Source organism: Sus scrofa, chromosome 8 (assembly GCF_000003025.6).
Source record: "Sus scrofa isolate TJ Tabasco breed Duroc chromosome 8, Sscrofa11.1, whole genome shotgun sequence".
NCBI lineage: Eukaryota > Metazoa > Chordata > Mammalia > Artiodactyla > Suidae > Sus > Sus scrofa.
The window spans coordinates 82580008-82599132 of NC_010450.4; the positions used below are offsets into that span (position 1 = coordinate 82580008).

The 19125-nt window shown below is 45.2% G+C and overlaps 1 protein-coding gene across 7 annotated transcripts in view; it reads left to right on the top strand.

Annotated features, from left to right (window-relative positions):
- ZNF827 (zinc finger protein 827) overlaps nucleotides 16553-19125 on the top strand; it is a 187132-nt gene continuing 184559 nt past the window's right edge. For 3 of the 7 annotated variants that reach the window (XM_021101540.1, XM_021101539.1, XM_021101541.1), the window contains exon 1: nucleotides 16561-17161. In XM_021101540.1, coding sequence (XP_020957199.1) covers nucleotides 17119-17161 — 43 coding nt within the window. In that variant the 5' untranslated portion in view covers nucleotides 16561-17118. Of the gene's footprint in view, nucleotides 17162-19125 lie in introns of all 7 variants that reach the window. The other 4 variants (XM_021101538.1, XM_021101537.1, XM_021101536.1 and 1 more) reach the window with 3 other exon arrangements.

The window sequence follows — 19125 nt, forward strand, 5'->3', positions numbered from 1 at the left end:
GTTCTGGGCTGGGAACAGGGCCCCAGAAGGACATTCCAGGAGCAAACATGTTAAAAGGGAGAGTGGGGGGGGGAAAGCTGCCATCGTGGATCAGCAGTAACGAACCTGACTTGTACCATGAGGATGCAGGTTTGATCCCTGGCCTCGCTCAGGGATTTGAGGATCTGGCGTTGCCGTGAGCTGTGGTATGGGTTGCAAATGCAGCTTGGATCCCTTATTGCTGTGGCTGTGGCGTAGGCTCCATATGCCTCAGGTGTAGCCCTAAGAAGCAAATAAATAAATAAACTGGGGACTGGGAAGTACCGTGGCTGCTCTGCCAGTATTTGGAGAATAATCATGAAAAGAACGGACCTATGCAACGTGGCTTCAGAGGGCAGGAGAAAGAGCAGAGAGTGGAAATGCTAGATTTCTTTTTACATTTTTTTTTTTTTGTGGTAGTCTAATATATGTAACCTGCAATTTACCATCCTAACCACTTTTAGGTGTGCCGTTCAGTGGCATTAAGTACATTCACATTGATGTGCAACCATCACCCCATCCATCTCCAGAACTTTTTCCTCTTCCCAAACTGAAAGACTCTACCCATTCGGAGTTCCCGTCGTGGCGCAGTGGTTAACGAATCTGACTAGGAACCATGAGGTTGCGGGTTCGGTCCCTGCCCTTGCTCAGTGGGTTAACGATCCCGCGTTGCCGTGAGCTGTGGTGTAGGTTGCAGAAGCGGCTCGGATCCCGCGTTGCTGTGGCTCTGGTGTAGGCCGGTGGCTACAGCTCCGATTCGACCCCTAGCCTGGGAACCTCCATATGCCGCGGGAGCGGCCCAAGAAATAGCAACAACAACAACAACAACAACAACAACAAAAGACAAAAGGCAAAAAAAAAAAAAAAAAAAAAAAAAAGACTCTACCCATTCAACAGTAGCTCTCCATTCCCCACTCCACACAGTCCCTGGCATTCACCATTCTATTTTCTGTCTCTATGTATTTGGCTACTCTAGATATCTCATATAAGTAGAAGTGTATGATATCTGTCCTTTTCTGTCTGGCTTATTTCACTTAGCATAAGGTCTTTAAAAGTCCTCTCTGGTGTAGCATGTGTTAGTGCTGCCTTTTTTTTTTTAAGCTGAATAATATGCCAGTGTATGTCTACACCACCATTTAATCTTCAATGGAAATTTGGATTGTTTCCACTCATTGGCCACTGTGAATAATGCTGCTACAAACTTGGGTGTTCAAACATCTGCTTGAGTCCCTGCTTTCAGGTGGTTAGGGTATGTACCAGGAGGGGGATTCGAGGTCATATGCGAATTCCATACTTAATTATTTGAGGAACTGCCATATTGTTTTCCCAGCGGCTACATGAACAGCATGCACAAAAGTTCCAATTGCTCCACTTCCTCGCCATTATTTATTTTTTTATTTAAAAAAATTTTTAGGAGTTCCCATCGTGGTGCAGCAGAAATGAATCCAACTAGGAACCACAAGGTTGTGGGTTCAATCCCTGGCCTTGCTCGGTGGGTTAAGGATCCGGCATTGCCATGAGCTGTGGTGTAGATCACAGACACGGCTCAGATCTGGCATTGCTATGGCTCTGGTGTAGGCCAGCGGCAACAGCTCCGATTAGACCGCTAGCCTGGGAACCTCCATACACTGCAGGTGCAGCCCTAAAAGGACAAAAGACCAAAAAAAAAAAAAAAAAAAAAAAAAAAATTATTACCGTGTAGTTGATTTACAGTGCTGTGCCAATTTCCATTATGTATTATTTTCTGTTTGATAATATCTATCTTAATGAGTGGGAGGGAAATGGTAGCTTTTGACTGACTCTACCAAAGAACTATCTCACAATAAGTTTTGTCCAATTAGATGAAGTCTGCCTCCTTTCTTGTGATGATCAAGTCAGAAGTTAGACTGAAAAGGTGCCAACCCACTCACCATGTCCAGGGTCTATGAATCTGTGACACGCTATGGTATTTAAGGGCCTTATTTATTTTTTGGTCTAATATTTATAAGAACAATATATGAGTTACAATGATTTATTGGGAATTATGTCTATATAAAGGGGAGATTAAAAACTAGTGATTCACAAATCTGACCTACAATATAATTTATTTGGTATATATGTCCACTGCTTGGAGATTTCTCAGCAAAATTTAGATTTCCTGCTTCTCTTGAAAGATGGGAAGACATGCAACAAAGTGTCCACAGTCCCTGGAGTGAAGAAACAGGAAGTGGCCTCACTGCTCTGGTCAACAAGAGAAACCCACTCCCCACCACCATTTAGACAAGCCACTCTACTAGAAATGAACTGTGAATTTAGGTGATATGTGGACTTAAAGAGCTGTCAATAAGATGCAAGCTCTCAGAGTTCCAATCGTGGCTCAGTGGTTAATGAATCCAACTAGGAACCATGAGGTTGTGGGTTCGATCCCTGCCCTCACTCAGGGGTTAAGGATTCGGCGTTGCCCTGAGGCAAAAAGACAAAATAATAATAATAACAATAATCATAAGACGCAAGCTCTTTGACTAAAGCATTTGAAACAAGAGACATTATCACATTCACCATTTCCCCCAAAGTTCATCTATTCAATTATTTTGTTTGTTAACTTTTTTCTTTTTTTTTTTTTTGTCTTTTTGCTATTTCTTGGGCCGCTCTCGCGGCATATGGAGGTTCCCGGGCTAGGGGTCGAATCGGAGCTGTAGCTGCCAGCCTACGCCAGAGCCACAGCAACGCAGGATCCGAGCCGCGTCTGCGAACTACACCACAGCTCACGGCAAGGCCGAAACCTTGACCCACTGAGCAAGGGCAGGGATCGAACCCGCAACCTCATGGTTCCTAGTCGGATTTGTTAACCACTGCGCCACGACGGGAACTCCTGTTTGTTAACTTTTAAACAAAAGTAACAGGATAAAGTCCAAGGTTGTGACTAAAAGGACTATATTACTCAAAGGACCATGACTTGTCTTTATGAGATTTGTTTCATGACAGCAGGCACCGTGGTTCCTTTATCACTCTGTACACCTGAAGCAAAGGATGATATTAGCCATCACTCTGCATGCAATGTTATTATTACTATTATTGAGTATAGTTTGTGGCAAGCTGAATGCTCTATCCAACACAGTAACTAATGGAGTGACCGAGGTACTTGAAATAGTGTATAATGGAAAGCATCCATTCATTCAAAGCACATGGAGACAAGTGGATTTGCCTTGTGACTCAGTCCCTTCAAGGATAAGATCCCAAAGTAAGGGTGGGTTAAAAGTGATCAAAATTTGTATATGTGAGCTTGGTTTTGTTTGGATTTGGTGTGGTTTTCTGGTATTTTCTCTGAATTCAGAGGAAGTCCATGTATGTAAAATAAATTTTGGTTTTGACATTTATTATTATTTAAACATTTTACTTGCCTATCTGCTGTAGACAAAGAGAAGTGTTAGGAGGGAAAGGGTAGTCCTCATTCGGAACTCGACTTTTCCATAGGATATAATGCAAACTTGAATGTCATCCAATGTGGTTTATGATTTATGTCAGATGAATGCCAAATAATACTGGCTCATTTATTTTGTTTTGGGCACAACAGTGGGAACAGAAAAGGGAGAATAGGTTGGTTTAAAACAAATCAAATCATGAAAACCTCAATAAATGTTTTATAAGTGAAATTTATAACTGAATGAATGCCACAATGCCTAAAATTCTTGCTATTAAAGTCACTGCTCTGGGATAAAGTATGGGGAGTCTAGAAAGCAGAGGTAATACATTCAAACTTTTCCTCTAGTAGCCAAAGAAAATGAAAACTCATCCTCTGGGAATCTAGGGATAGAGCCTGAAGAGGTTTCCGGGAAAAATTTCGTTGAGACCTTGCATTTTGACTTAAAAGGCACTTAGAGTTTGGCCCTCATATCACAGTCTGTGCCATCAGGAAGAGTTACTGCGCTTAGGACTTCAGACACAGGATTTATTTAAACCCAGGCCAATCTGCCAGGTTAAGGACAATCCTCTCATTACCCCCATTTTCCAGGAAAGAAAAAAAACAACAACAAACCCAAGGTACCTGGTATATCCAAGCATATCTTAATACAAGTATGTTTTAAATTATTTGAAAGTTAAAAAATTCTTAACTCTCCGCCAATAAATATTTGAGTGAAAGGAGCATTCCAGAAAGACGGCCATGTCTATTCCTTGCTGTCGTGTACTTTCGGGCTACTTTATGTGTAACCCTATTGGAAAAAACACGGGAACAAGCTATTTGTACTGCTGAAGACACTGGCATGGAGTGGCTAATATACTTATTGTTTACAACTTTTTAAATTTTAAGTTCAAAAAATTAATTATAACAATATATTTTAGTAATGTAGAAAATAAGAAGAAAGATTAACAGCTGTCATCATTCCATTGGCTATTATTTTAGGGGAAATAAAAGCATGAAGAGGCCTTGGGTGTTGGGGAGAAAAAAGGAGCAGTTACATTTTGGGGTTTTTTTGTTTGTTTTTTTACTTTTTAAATTTTTTATTGAAATGTTATTTATTTATGATATTGTGTTAATTTCCGGTATACAGCTTAGTGATTAAGGTTTTTTTTTTTTCAGATTATATTCCTCGACAGGCTATAAGATATTGAATAGTTTCCTATGCTATACAATAAATCCTTGTTGCTTAAATATTTCATGTGTACTAATTTGTATCTGTTAGTCCCAAACTCCTCATTTGTCCCTCCTACCCCACCTCCCCTTTGGGAACCATAAGTTGATTTTCTATGTCTCTGAGTTTCTGTGTTTGTTTCTTTTTAAATTTTTTTTAAAAATTAAAGAATCGGAGTTCCCGTCGTGGCGCAGTGGTTAACGAATCCGACTAGGAACCATGAGGTTGCAGGTTCGGTCCCTGCCCTTGCTCAGTGGGTTAACGATCCGGCGTTGCCGTGAGCTGTGGTGTAGGTTGCAGAAGCGGCTCGGATCCCGCGTTGCTGTGGCTCTGGCGTAGGCCGGTGGCTACAGCTCCGATTCAACCCCTAGCCTGGGAACCTCCATATGCCACAGGAGTGGCCCAAGAAATAGCAACAACAACAAAAAAAAAAAAAAAAAAAAACAAATTAAAGAATCATTGATTTACAATGTTATGCCGATTTCTGCTACATAGCAAAATGATTCAGTTACACATATATAGACATTTTTCTATATTCTTTTCCATCAAGGTCTATCCTAGGAGATTGGATCTAGTTCCCTGTGCTGTATAATAGGACCTTATTGTTTCTCCTTTCTAAATGTTAATCATTTGCATCGACTAACCCCAAACTCCCTGTCCATCTTCCCCTTCTCCTCCCACGTGGAGCAGTTATATTGTGAACGAAGAAAGGCTATGGGTGCCACCTGTCAGGAGAGGGTAGGTTTGCTGGGCAGCAGAGTGGATATTCCTCCAGAGTGGGTATTCCTGGGTGCTAAAAGGAGCAGCACTGCTGAGAGGGCAAACCAGCCCCAAATATGCACAAGTGGGGGGTATGAGAAAGGACAGAGAAGATGTAAGGAATGAGTCCTGGAGAAAAATATTACGTGTTTGGCAGTTTTGCTTAGGTTACCTCAACTTTATTCAAAGTGTAGAAGAGAGAGGGCCCTAGACCATGGAGGACAAAGACTTTCCTTTGGGCAATTGATTCTGCTAGCTTTTTTTTTTTTTTTCTCTTCCCGTCTGTATTAGTCAGCTGGGGCTGCCATAACAAAATACCATAGACTGGGTGGCTTAAACAACAGACATTTATCTTCTCACAGTTCTGAAGACTGGGGAGTGTGAGATGTGGATGCCAGCATGCTTACCTTCTGGTGAGGACTCTCTTCCTGGCTTGCAGATGGCTCTCGTCTTGCTTATCCTCACTTGGCCTTTCCTGAGGAGGAGAGAAAGACAGAGACAGGAAAAAATGAGAGCTCTTTGGTGTCTCTTCTGATAAAGGCACTAATCCCATCATGAGTACCCCACCCTCAGGACCTTAGGTAAACCTATTATCTCCCAAAGGTACCATCTTCAAATACCATCACTGGGGGTGGGGTGTTAAAGCTTCACTATTCGAAATTCAATCCATAACATCTACTAATTATGTGTCCAACATGGGACTGAAGCCCATTTTTATTTCTCACACAGCCTTGTTCCCTCTTCTCAGAGTTCTTGACCAGCCTGGTGAACTTCTAGTGTTTGAAGGCAAAAAAAAAAAAAAACCAAATCTTAGCTGTATGAGAAATAACAAAGGTTTAACTAAAATAAGCCCTGGAGTTCTGAAACATCGACAGGGTTAAGGATAATACCACTCTTTGCTCACCTTGGCATTCCCAGTGGCTTGTGCAGCATCTGGCACAGGCAGTACTCATCAAATATTTGGCGAATGAACGAAAGGAGCTTGGATCAGTCTAGGTTCAGGCAGTGAGCAAAATTCACCTCAGATGATTCGAATGAAGAGCCTTGAACGAAGGGACTATTTACTGGAGTGTGGGTGAGGGTATGGGAACAAATGAGCGCTGGAGCCGCATCCAGAGCCTGGCAACGATGCAAGGCCATGCCCACGTCTAAGGCTGGAAAAACAAGGGGAGGAATTAATCTATCCTGAGTCCAGTGCTGTCGGAGCTGTGCTCAGAAGCTGTGTTCTTGGATGGACAGAGTGACAGCCAGAGACAAGGCATCAGCAAGGAGGAGGAAAGAAGAAAGAGCCTTACCCCTCTGCCCTCCCACTTGTCCCTCCTACAAGTACCTCCCATTGGCTGGCCAAGCTGTATATCAAAGCAGACAGAGCTTTGGCGGGATGCAGTCGCTAGGGGTCTGTGGCCAAGGGCAGGGCCGGGAGGGAGGAGTTTGGAGGACACAAAGTTGGAAAAGCCCTCAGGACGCTCCCTAAACAGGGCGCCGTCAAGTCCACGTCCCTTTCTGCTTGTCTACTTGAAGAGATGACTTTTCCTCTCTTTAATAACGCAACAGTGGATATCCACCTAGGAGCTCAGGCTTGTCTTTCAGGAAACTGGAAACATTTCCTGGGAAGAGTACCAGGGCACCTGGGTTTAGGCTGTCCCTCTTAGACAAAAAGCCAGAGGCCCTTGGCCTCTAGAGCATGACCCTGGCCCATCTGTTCCTCAGGCTCCTGCCTGATTGATGGAGAGAGACCACCGGTCATCAGATGACGGTGTCAATAGCCCCAAGTGAAAGTGGCCTTGAGCAGTGTCTTAAGTGGGTGTGCCTCAGTTTCCCCAGCCATTAAGAGAAAAATAGAGGTGTTTCAAAGGATTGATGTGAGGTGGATCAGACAGTCCTGTTGATACAGGAAGTCCCCCTCCTTGCCTCATAGGTCACTATGTTGATACTCAGAAACACCGCTGAACAAAACACTTACATTATGCAAAAGACACAATAAACTTCTCATGGACACCCAACAAAGAAGCAATGTCTCTGAGGAGTTGGAATATATTCAAAAAGCAGCCAGCAACCTAACCTTTCTCTAAAACAACAGTCAGGCATAAAGGGAATTTACACCTCCTAGTGTGCCAGTAACTGGAGGCATGACCTCTGGAAATTCAGTCATTCCTGCTTTGCCTGCAGTCTGTTTTTCAGGACATCTTCTTCAGGAACTGTGTGGCAGCCAGTCCCCTGTCTTGTCTGTGAGGTTTCCCCACAATAAAATGTCCCCCTTCTGTCACAGTGTAACTCCACACCAGGTTGTTAATCCATTCACCAGTGTCTGTTTACCGAGAGGACACTTGTTCAACCTGTTGGGCTTCAGATGCCAGGACAAGTGTGTGTATTGTGGTTTAGCCATTATGTTCCTTCCTGTTGTTTTAGGCAATTAGTAGGTGTCATTTTTTTTCACCCTGAACATTTCACAAAGTTTCATTTTCCCCACTGTCTCTGGATAGGGACTTCTGAATGCAACATGGAGGGAGGATGAGGTTTCAGAAGCTGCAGCTGTAAGAGAGCTCATTCTTCCAAAGGGAAAATGACCCTTTTGACATGCTGTCAGGGAGCTGGGTTGGTGACTCATGGTTTCTGCTTTAAGGGTAATAGATTTGCCCTCATACATTGACATCCTTCCAAAGTACCTATGACCCTCACTGAAAGACTTCTCTAAGACAATTAGCCAAGATGGAGTATACCACAGGCTAGCATTGGAATAGGATCTGAAGTTGAGCTTCATAAGCATTCTTTTCATGAAGGTGTAAACATTTATTTTTAAATGTCTGCAATGTTTCTGTTCAGAGGTGTAATGACTACCTGACCCATTTTTTTTTAAGATTTCCATTTTTTTTTTTCTCTTTAGGGCCGCACCCACAGCATATGGAGGTTCCTAGGCTAGGGGTCAAATCGGAGCTACAGCTTCTGGCCTACGCCTCAGCCACAGCAACGGAGGATCCGAGCCGTGTCTGCAATCCACACCACAGCTCACAGCAATGCCAAATCCTTAACACACTGAGCAAGGCCAGGGATCGAAACCACAACCTCATGGTTCCCAGTCGGATTCGTTTCTGCTGCACCACGACGGGAACTCCAAGATTTTCAATTTTTTATCATTAGCATCTGTATTCTCAACATAGAATTTATCTCTATGATTTGTGAATTTTTCTTTGTAATTTTTAAAAGCTTCTCACAGCCCCTTTATTCACATTAAAAGAACCTTCTAGAAGCTAATAAAATAATATGAAACCTATGCTGAGTTTTCCAGGTACCATATTTAAAGGCACTCAATTCTGTCATCTTGTATGTTGCTATAGCCAATGCTTCTAGGTTCTGGTTTGCAAAATAAGTTTACTTAACTCCTTTAGGATGCACAAATATGTCTTCACTTTATCGTATGTTTGAGCTAATTTTCTGGAATAGCAGACAGTCAATAGCTAGGAGCATCACCCAACGTTTCAGTCCCTCTAGTTCCTGGTCTGTGAAATACTAGGTCTAAACCAAATGATCTGAAAGGCAATTTCTGGCCATAAAGCTCTGTGATTTTTTTTTTTTTTTTTTTGCTTTATTTTTAGGGCCTCACCCGTAGCATATAGAGGTTCCCAGGCTAGGGGTCGAATCAGAGCTATAGCTGCTGGCCTATGCCACAGCCACAGCAACACCAGATCCTTAACCCACTGAGCAAGGCCAGGGATCAAATCCGCATTCTCATGGATCCTAGTCAGATTCATTTCTGCTGTGCCATGAGGGGAACGCCAAGCTCTGTGATTCTAATTTGAAGCTTCATTTTCCCCCCCTTCTTATTAAAGTATGAGATTAAGTGATGAAAAAGAGGGAACATGTGCTAGCTAATTCCCATGGCGTTATCATTTGCTGTTGTATATGAAAGGGTTTGCAATCCACTATGAAGGCATAGTTATATAGCCAACCCCTCAACAACCAGGAGGACACAGTTGGAGCTCAACTTGGTCTTTCCTCCCACAAGATATCGCACCACATAAAATCTGGACCCAGAATGGATGGAAGCAGATTGGGGTGACTTCCAACCACCGAGATAGGAATGATGATGGAAGACCACAGAAACCTTTTTGATTGGTTTTTGCTGCCATTTTATTTGCTGATCACCAACAATCATGACTTGGGGTGTGTTATCATTTTGTTCCTTGTTACTCTAGTAGCATCATGCCACACAAGGCTGGAGTCAAAGGAGGGAGTTGCCTGACACTTGAGTTGGGTAAACAACCTCACCAAGATGCCCCAAGGGGATGCCCCCTAGTGGTAGAAGGGAATGCGGAGCAGCAGCCACAAAGAGAGATAGACATTGTAGAGACACTGACTCACAGCAGATTGCAGCCAGGGAGGGGTTGTGAGGGAGGACACGAGGCATGAGGGGACTTGCAAGGAGACGGCAGTGTGATTGGAGGCAGGTCAGAGGGTGACTGGGTCAGGCAGCAAACAAGTGCATTAAGCCACCAGACGAATCTGTTGGAAAAATGCATGAAAGTGGGGAGCAGCTGCTCAGGGGAGTTTTTCATCCTTGCGGATAAGAAACAAGGCCCAGGGAGGCGAAAATGACAGAGATGTTAAGAATCCTGGCAAACGAGGCTTGGGAGGCAGGAGCTTAAGTCTCAGTTGAGGCTCGAGCTTGGAATAAATAAGGAAGGACTGAATGAACCCGTCACTACAGTTGACAAGAAGGTGAGGGAACCATGGAGATCAGAGATTGGGAATTTACCAAATCTAAACAGGGCATGTACTCCAAGATGGTGTTGAGTTGAACACCTATAGGAGTGATGTTTAAAGGCGAGATCCCAGGCACAAGAATCTGGATGGAAGACCCCAAAAGGCCCAGAAACATCAGCTCTGCCAGGTTCTCTGTCAGGTCACATGCTTGTCCATGCAGGACTTTGGAAAGCATGGTTAATCCAAACTGTGACAACTCTCGCTAATCCCAGCCAGGCCCTGGCCTCCCAATAACATCTGTACAGATTACAGCAAAAGTCTCCCCCTCTGTAAATGATGGCTGGTCATCGTCACCAGATACTGATTTACGACACGTGAGGTCCAGGCCAGGAGAGACGCCAGCCCCGTATCTCTGCCTTGGGACAGGCACTCATTATTTAAAACGTCAGACTTGGAGCGGTTTGGGGTTAAGAGTATCCCTGACTTAACTCTTGAGACAGCTAGCTCAGGCCCTGGGAAAGAGAGAGAGCTGGTTTTACTGTCCTAAAGGGTCTGAGGTTGGAAGAGGGTTGGGCCTGTTTAGAGCAACCAGCCTCCCCACATGATTAGACAACCTGTCCCCACAGCACTTGGGATGACCTGCCTGCTCTCTGTGGCTGTTCATTTTATGTGTCCGAGTGACCGGGGCAAGGGCCGCCCAGGTAGCTGGTAAGACATTATTTCTGGGTGTGTTTGTGAGGGTGTTTCCAGAAGAGATTGGCATTTGAATCCATAGTCTGAGTAGAGAAGATTGTCCTTGGCAGTGAAGGCGGACCTCGGCCCATCCGCGGAGGCGCGGGAGGGGGGGGTGCTGAAGAGAACAAAGAGGTGGGGGAAGAGCAAACTCACTCTGCTTGCCCTGGAAAGCCCTCTTCTCCTGGCCTCTGACATTGGAGCTCCTGGTCCTCAGGCTTTTGGACTCAGATCTGGACTTTCATCATTGGCACCCCCCCTCCCCCAGTTCTCAGGCCTTCTGACTTGGACTGAATTATAATACTGGCTTTCCTGGCTTGCTGTCTTATAGATGGCAGATCATGAGACTTCTTGGCTTCCATAATCTTATGAGCCAATCCCACTAATAATTAAGTACATAAATACATAAGTAAATAAGTGAATGAATGAATAATACTGATTTCTCTGGAAAACCCTGACTAATACACCCTCTCTACAACTCATAAGGAATCTCATCAGAGAAGCCCATCTTGGAACACAAAAAAACCAACTCTCAGTTCCTAGAGATAAGTGAGCCTTATTTATTTTGAGATGTGTAACATATTTACAATTGGATTTGGAGACTAATTAAAAAAACACCTGTAGACTAATTAAAAAAACACCTTTTTCCTCTTTAACTACGCCTCAATTAATTTCTAGGGCAGCGGGTCTCAAACTTTTCGAATCAGGACTCTGTTATACGCTTAAAAGTTATTGAGGGCCCCAAAGAACCTTTGCTTATGTGGGTTATGTCTTGATATTTACTACATTGCATATTAAAACTGGGGGATTTCTACGATATTTATGCATTAATTCCTACATAAAAATAATAAATGCAATATAAGTTACACATTCTTAGACAAATAACTGCACCTTTACAAACAAAAAATTGAGTGAAAAGAGTGGCATTGGTTTACATTTCTGCAAATCTCTACGATGTCTGGACTACCAAAAGCCAAACTGGATTCTCATGTTTGTATCTGCTTTCACTCTGTTGTGATATGTTGCTTTTATTAAAGACATACACAAAGAAAATCAAGCCTCACCCAGATATGTAGTTGGAAGAAGGGAGGAATATTTTAACAGCCTTTTCAGATCATTGTGGATATTTTTCTTTGACACACCACCAAAACTTGATGAGTGGTAGTTTCTTAAAAATTACTGACAGTGTAGAATTTGAAACTATGTCAATGACCTTTTTATACTCTTCCATTAAAATCCATTGGTCTATCTTGTGCTTTAAATAGATCTTTACTACAGCATGATTTTTGTAATATCATGTATTGGTCATTTGGAAAATACTGAGTTCTACAGTTCCTCTAAAATGCTGGCACAGTATCAAAAAGTCACATTCATTAATATCCCCATGCATCTCATCAAAAAAGCAAATATCAAGAAACTGTTAAATTTCACAGTGATGGATACAAATTATCTAAAATTCTAATTTGCATGTCTAACTACAAATATTATTATCATTGCAAAAAATACCATGAATTGTTTTCTTTGAAGTTATAGGCTCACTTCATTTTTTGAGAACTACCAAAGTCTGAAGAATTAGTCAGTCATTCTTTTGAGTAAAAATAATATTCCATCTATACTAATAATTGCACCGAGTTCCCACTGTGGCACAGTGGGTTAAGAATGTGACTGCAGGAGTTTCTGTTGTGCCTCAGTGGTAACGAAACCGACTAGTATCCATGAGGACGAAGGTTCAATCCCTGGCCTCACTTAGTGGGTTAAGGATCCAGCATTGCCGTGATCTGTGGTGTAGTTCGCAGTTGTGGCTCAGATCCCACATTGCTGTGGCTATGGCATAGGCCAGCAGCTGCAGCTCCAATTTGACCCCTAGCCTGGGAACCTCCATATGCTATATGTGTGGCCATAAATAATAATAATAATAATAATAATAGCACCTATAGCTAACCATCTCTCAAATGATCTTCCTTGAGATAACAAATGTACTTTAGTATGCAGCATAAGTACTTTATATGTACCTAACACTTTGTCACAGAGAATACTTAAAAGTCTTGCCCTCAAGGGTTGAGATTCAATGAAATTAACAATTTTTACTGCTCCATCAAGGACCTCCTTAAACGAATTTTTTTTTTTTTTTTTTGAAGTGAAGCTGAAAACGACTACTGATACATTTTTGGTGTCATTGCCTTAATTTCAGCTGCTAAGGTACCAGCATTTTATTTCCATTGCTTTTGCTCTGTGGTGTAAATGTCAACACAGATAAAAAGGCAAATGGGAGTTCCCATCATGGCGCAGCAGAAATGAATCCAACTAGGAACATGAGATTGCAGGTTCGATCCCTGGCCTCACTCAGTGGGTTAAGGATCCGGTGGTGCCACGAGCTGTGGTGTAGGCCGCAGCTGTAGTTCTGATTGGACCCCTAGCCTGGGAACCTCTATATGCCACAGGTGAGGCCCTAAAAAGACAAAAGACAAAAAACAAAAACAAAAAACAGATAAAAAGGCAAATAACATTTTGAAAAGAATTTTGACCTGGAGGACTCTTGTAGACCACACAGTATTCTGGGGAGGGGTTGCTAGCCATCTTCTGCCCTTTCGATGCCTGGGAAAGGATTGAATTACTCCTGTGAAAGTGAACGTTGATGAAACTTCTTAGAATATACAAATTTTTTTTTGTCTTTTTGCCTTTTCTAGGGCTGCTCCTGCGGCACATGGAGGTTCCCAGGCTAGGGGTTGAATCAGAGCTGTAGCTGCCGGCCTACACCAGAGCCATAGCAACTCGGGATCCGAGGTGCGTCTGTGACCTACACCACAGCTCAGGGCAACGCCGGATCCTTAACCACTGAGCAAGGGCAGGGATGGAACCCGCAACCTCATGGTTCCTAGTCAGATTCGTTAAACACTGTGCCATGATGGGAACTCCAGAATATACAATTTTGAGAAAATCTAGTTTAATCTCACATTTGAGAGGTGATGAAGATGGGGTGAAGAGAGTACTGTAATTATCAAGATAAAGTATGCTTTCGAAAGCTTGGGCTCTGGGAGGGAATTGAAAGGAATATTCCAACTTGATGATTATGATCAACGGCCATCCAAGTTCATGGCTACGCACATCCCAAATTATTTTATTTTCTTTATTTATTTATTCATTTTTTGGTCTTTTTTCCATTTCTAGGGCCATTCCTGCGGCGTATGGAGGTTCCCAGGCTAGGGGTCGAATTGGAGCTGTAGCCACCGGCCTACACCACAGCCACAGCAACGAGGGATCCGAGCCTCGTCTGTGACCTACACCATGGCTCACGGCAACACTGGATCCTTAACCCACTGAGCAAGGCCAGGGATCGAACCTGCAACCCATGGTTCCTAGTCGGATTCGTTAACCACTGAGCCACGACTGGAACTCTGACATCCCAAATTATTTATCCACTTGATTTTTAAATCCATGGTAGCAACCTCCAGCTATTTACCTTCCTAATATTTTAGGTTAGTCTGATATTAACATTAGTTTATGTTCCCTAAACATATAGAGCTATTGCGAGTGTGATGCAGAGATACCAAGCTGAGATTTAAACAGAAGTTGTTCTGTCCCTATTTTCATTTTCTATTGTTGCGTACTACTTCAAATAATTTTTGGAAAGAGGTAGAGGCATGAATAAATTCAATTTAAAAATGCTCTTGGCTGTTGATAGTATACCTATATAATTAAAAGTTGACAGCATTTGCCTGTGTGCCTTTAAAAGGTCTTGGGAAATGTTCTCTACTTTGAGGAAAGGCCTAAAGTGTGTTTTCAATTATAGTGTACTAAGCATTGCAGAGAATCAGCAATTCAGGAAAAGGTGGTGGTGTGTCATGTTGTTGTCGTCCATATCCCAGCCAAAGGCTCTGAGGGAGCAGTGGTGAAGTGTTGGGATCATTCCATTTACCCCGGGTTAGATTTAAAACTCCTCACACCCAGGCCAATGAGTCTATTGAGAATGATGGGCTCTGATATGTCATTCATGTGCTAATTTCAAGTCCAATGCTACTGAGAGTCGTCAAAAATCATGGCATAAGTTGCGTTCCATCTGAGTTGAAAGGTAGCTCTATTTCCAATGGTAACTCGGGAAACCTTAACTACCAGTTTACTCCAGCCAATATTCAAGGAAGAGTTGGTTTAAGCAAGATGCTTTCAAACTTGACCACTCTCTGTTTGGTTTTAGATTGAATCTAAGCAGGTGTTTCCAAACCTGCTTCAGATGTTACTTGTTACTGGGAGGCTAGATCTTTCAAGGGATTTGGCAGTGGGGGTCCTGAGGTTTCATTATCAATGAAAAAAATCTTTTGGGAGATACAACACTCTTTAAGCTTCCCTAATAAAAATGTGAGGAATGAAAGCTTATTGTTATTTTTGAAAGGGTGTAGGGGTTTAACCCCCATGACTGTCTTGAACACCACTTCAGTTGTGAGAATTCAGTCAGAACCTCAAAGAGGCATTAGCTATCCATGCAAGCGCATGGAGTGTCATTTTAATGTTCTGTATCTTGGCCGTGCCTCCACCTTCTTTGATGAAAAAGTCTATTTTAAAATTTGTAAGAAAATATTTAACATAATAAGATGATGAGTCAGAGGTTTTAAAAAGCTTAAAAGGGAAAATGTAGTTAAATAATGCACCTTTTTATTTTTTAGCTACATCTGACTCATGACATATAATGTATTCTGCTAAGTTCAAAGTTTCCTCTTACAAAGAGAGTTTTATGAAACAACTCTTCTGCAGACTTTTTTTTTTTTTTTTACTTCAATTATAGTAGCAAGTTTTGGAGTTTAAATCATTAACAACCTCTGAGTGAACTTTTATCCAAATGACTGCAAGTCACAAAGAGAACAGTCCTCTTTCACCAAGTACCTTTTGTGCTGGAGTGAGACCCGTCCTTTTCTATTTTTCCCCTTTATGTCTCTCTTTGAAGAAAGATGTGTGATTTGTAAAGTAATGAAAGTATGTATCAGTTAATGAAAACCGCTATATTGAGCTCATAATGCAAACTGGAATTGCTTCAGGGTAAGCTTCACATACCTGTATTAGAGCAGGGAAAAAAAGTAAATTTCAGAAGTCAAGATTGCTGTGTGCACCATAGAGCATCGTGTAGCAGTTAAATCAGCCATCAGGAGTGACCTAATCTTATTTTTCCCCCTTTGTCAAGGAGCTATAATTTTCATTTAGGCAGCATTTTCCAGTTTTAACTCCACCGGACACTCCAAAACTGGGCACTTATTCCATCAACCTAGTTATTGATCTCACCATATGTTATCTTTTTCTTTTTGTTATTTTGATTGCAGTGTTTTTGGAGAGTGCGTGGAAGACTGTCACCTCCACAGACTTAAGGTGATGGGGAGAGAGAGTAATTCTTTTGTGACAAAAAGCCTGAAGGATTTTATACAGAACAAAATGTAGTCTAATAAACAAAAGAAAGTTAAGAGACAAAACCTATTTCCTTCTTAAAAAAAAAATCAGTAAGAATAATGAACTAATCGTTGTTTAAAGAGTGGGACAAACTTTTCCCCCCCTAGATTTGGCGAATAGCGGGATAAATTCGAAGAACTCCATCCCACCCCCGCACGCGCGCCCCCCATTCTTTCCAGCCAGAGCGGTTGCAAATCCCGGGCTGAGTCCGCCCTGGGAGCCTTAGGGCACCTTCCTCTTTGCTCTGTGTGTGTGTGTGTGTGTGTGTGTGTGTGTGTGTCTAGCTCTCGCTCTTTCCTTCAGTCTGTGCCTCTGTGTGTGTGTGTGTGTGAGTGTGTGTGTGACAGAGAGAGAGAGAGCGCGAGAGAGGAGAGAGCGAGAAAGAGAGCGAGCGAGCGAGAGAGCGAGCTGTGAGCTGTGCTGCCGCCGCCGCTGCCCTTTGATCCCGACATTAGTGTTAGGGGCTCGGAGACACAGCGCGGCCATAGACACCGCCGCACCGGCACTCATTTATTTATACCTCCCATCACACACGCGAGCATAGGACACACACACACACTCACACCTATTAGATCCGTTTCCATTGAAGAATATTACGCTCGGGGACAAGCCAGGTGCACGACCAAAAATTAAAAAAAAAAAAAAAAAAGGAAAAAAAGAAAGGAAAGAAAAGAAGAAAACCCCTCTTCTGGCTCCAGGAAACAAGCTTCAACCCATTGCACACACCGGAGAGAAGGGGTTTCCCCCTGCCCGCCCGCCCGCCCCCCCAACTACCTCCCCGCTCCTGCCAGTGTCTGCCTCTCTGCCCCCACGGGGGTTTATTTGATCTCACATTAACCGAGGAGGAGAATGTGAGAAAAGGGGGAAAATGCCCAGGAGGAAGCAGGAGCAGCCCAAGCGCCTTCCCTCACGTAAGTCATCCCTTCTCCACCTCCTCTCGTGCCATTTTCTCGCCCTCCCTCTCCTCTTTCCCCTCCGCAGCCTCCTCCGTTGTTTTCTGCATTAGTTTAGGGTTACAGAGGTGAAACTGACAAAGACACAGCCCGGGTTACTCCTCGTTTAGGTCTATGCTGAGGCAGCCATGTTGGTGATGATCAGCCCGGTGCCCTTTCTATTCTCTCTCTCTTTTTCTTTCTTTCTCTCCCCCCCCTCTTTTTTTCCTTGAGATCGGGCTTTTTTTCCCTTTCCCTCCCCCTCCTCACTCCGGGTTGCTGGGGGGAGGGGGCCAGAGAAGGGAGGAGGGGAGTAGCGTGGATGCCGGTTTTTTTTTTTTTTTTTTTTAATCGGGGGTGGAGGGGAGGTGGGAGAGGTTGGAATCTTTAAAAAAAAAAAAAATTCCTTGAGGATCGCGGTGCCTGAGGGTGCGGGGGTCGGGGCGCGCGGAGGGCTGGGGGCCGTGACATGGCGTTTGGGGGTTTCGGGGCGAGGGCGCGCGGCCGCCTGCCGGGTACAGGATCCAGGGAGAGGTCCGTCTCCGGCTAAAGGTTGCGCCGGGGTTGGTCGGCCCCGGAGCCGCCAGCGGCAGCGGCGGCGGCAGGAGCAGGAGGAGGCGGAGGTGGAGGAGGCGGCGGCGGAGGAGGGGAGTCGGGGGCGGGCGAGGCGGGAGCGGCTGGGAGGGTGTGGGGGCACCGCACACAAACACACGGGTACACACGCGCCGCCGGGCGGCTGCTCCCGCGGCGCCGGGGCGAGGGGGCGCGCCGGGGCGCGGGGTGGCCGGGCGGGGGGCGAGGCCGGGCAGCGGCGGGCGGATGTGGGGTGCGGGAGCTGCGCCGAGGCGGAGGCAGGAGGCAGGGCGGCTCGCGGCGCGCGAGGTCCCTGCAGAGCCGTGGGGAGGGAGGAGCAGGGCTCCTGGCCGCAATAAAATGCGGGGTCAGTCGGAGCAGACGGAGCCGGGCGAGACTCGGGCTCTCAGACCCCCCTCCCCGGAGAGCCTGAGCAGAGTCCAGGACTAAAGTGCATCACAGCCCTCCCCGGCTGCAGCCACACACACCAACTGGAGACACACACCCGCCGGCACGGCCCGGTCCCCTTCCCCTCCTCCACCCGCGCCCCCGGTCCCTCTACGCCCTCCCTCCGGCTTTTCTTTGCGAGACTCTTAACTTTTCCCCCACTCCCTCTCCAGCTCCCCCCCCACCCCAAATCTTTCTCCGCTTAGCGTGCTCCGAGATGCTGCTAAAGCTAAAAGTGAAGGAGAAAGAAGCAACTAAAAATATCCCCCGGGGCCGCCCGGCTCCTTGAATGCAGGGAGGAGGGGGCAGGGGAGAAGGCGTGGGGCGGGGTGACGGGGAGGAGGGGACGCCGGAGGCGCGGGAGGGAGCGGTCGGGGGAGACGGAGGGTCAATTTCTCTTCTCTCCCCCCGCACTGCTCCCCTCTCCCGGCGGTTTGGCGCGGCTCGTATCCCGATCCTGCAAAACCCGGGCTGGGGGCGGGAGCGGAGCCGAAACGCCCGCCCGCCCGCCGGGGTGTCAGGCCGACGTGGTCGGTCACCTGAAGTTCACGGAGGGTGGGGGAAGGGTTAAGGTTATGGTGTCTCGGGCTCGGGTTGTGTGTGAGCTTGTGTGTTTCCGCTGCAGACGGGCAGCGCTATCGATCTCCCCCTCGCGAATCTCCGCGGCGGTGCCTGCCCGGGAGACGGGCAGGGGGCGCGGGTGACTCTGGCCGGGCGCCCCCGCGCCTCGGTGTCACCCGGGCCGCGGCCAAAGTGGCGAGCAAGGGCACTTGCAGGCAGCCCGCTCCACAAACATTCCTCTTTCTTTCCCCTTCCCGGTACGCAGGAGTCGACGCACAGGGCTTGGGTTATGCTTTTTTTCCCCTTCCTTTAAAAAAAAAAAAAATGCCCCTGTGCAGTCCTTTCTTCGCCTGCCCGCTAGA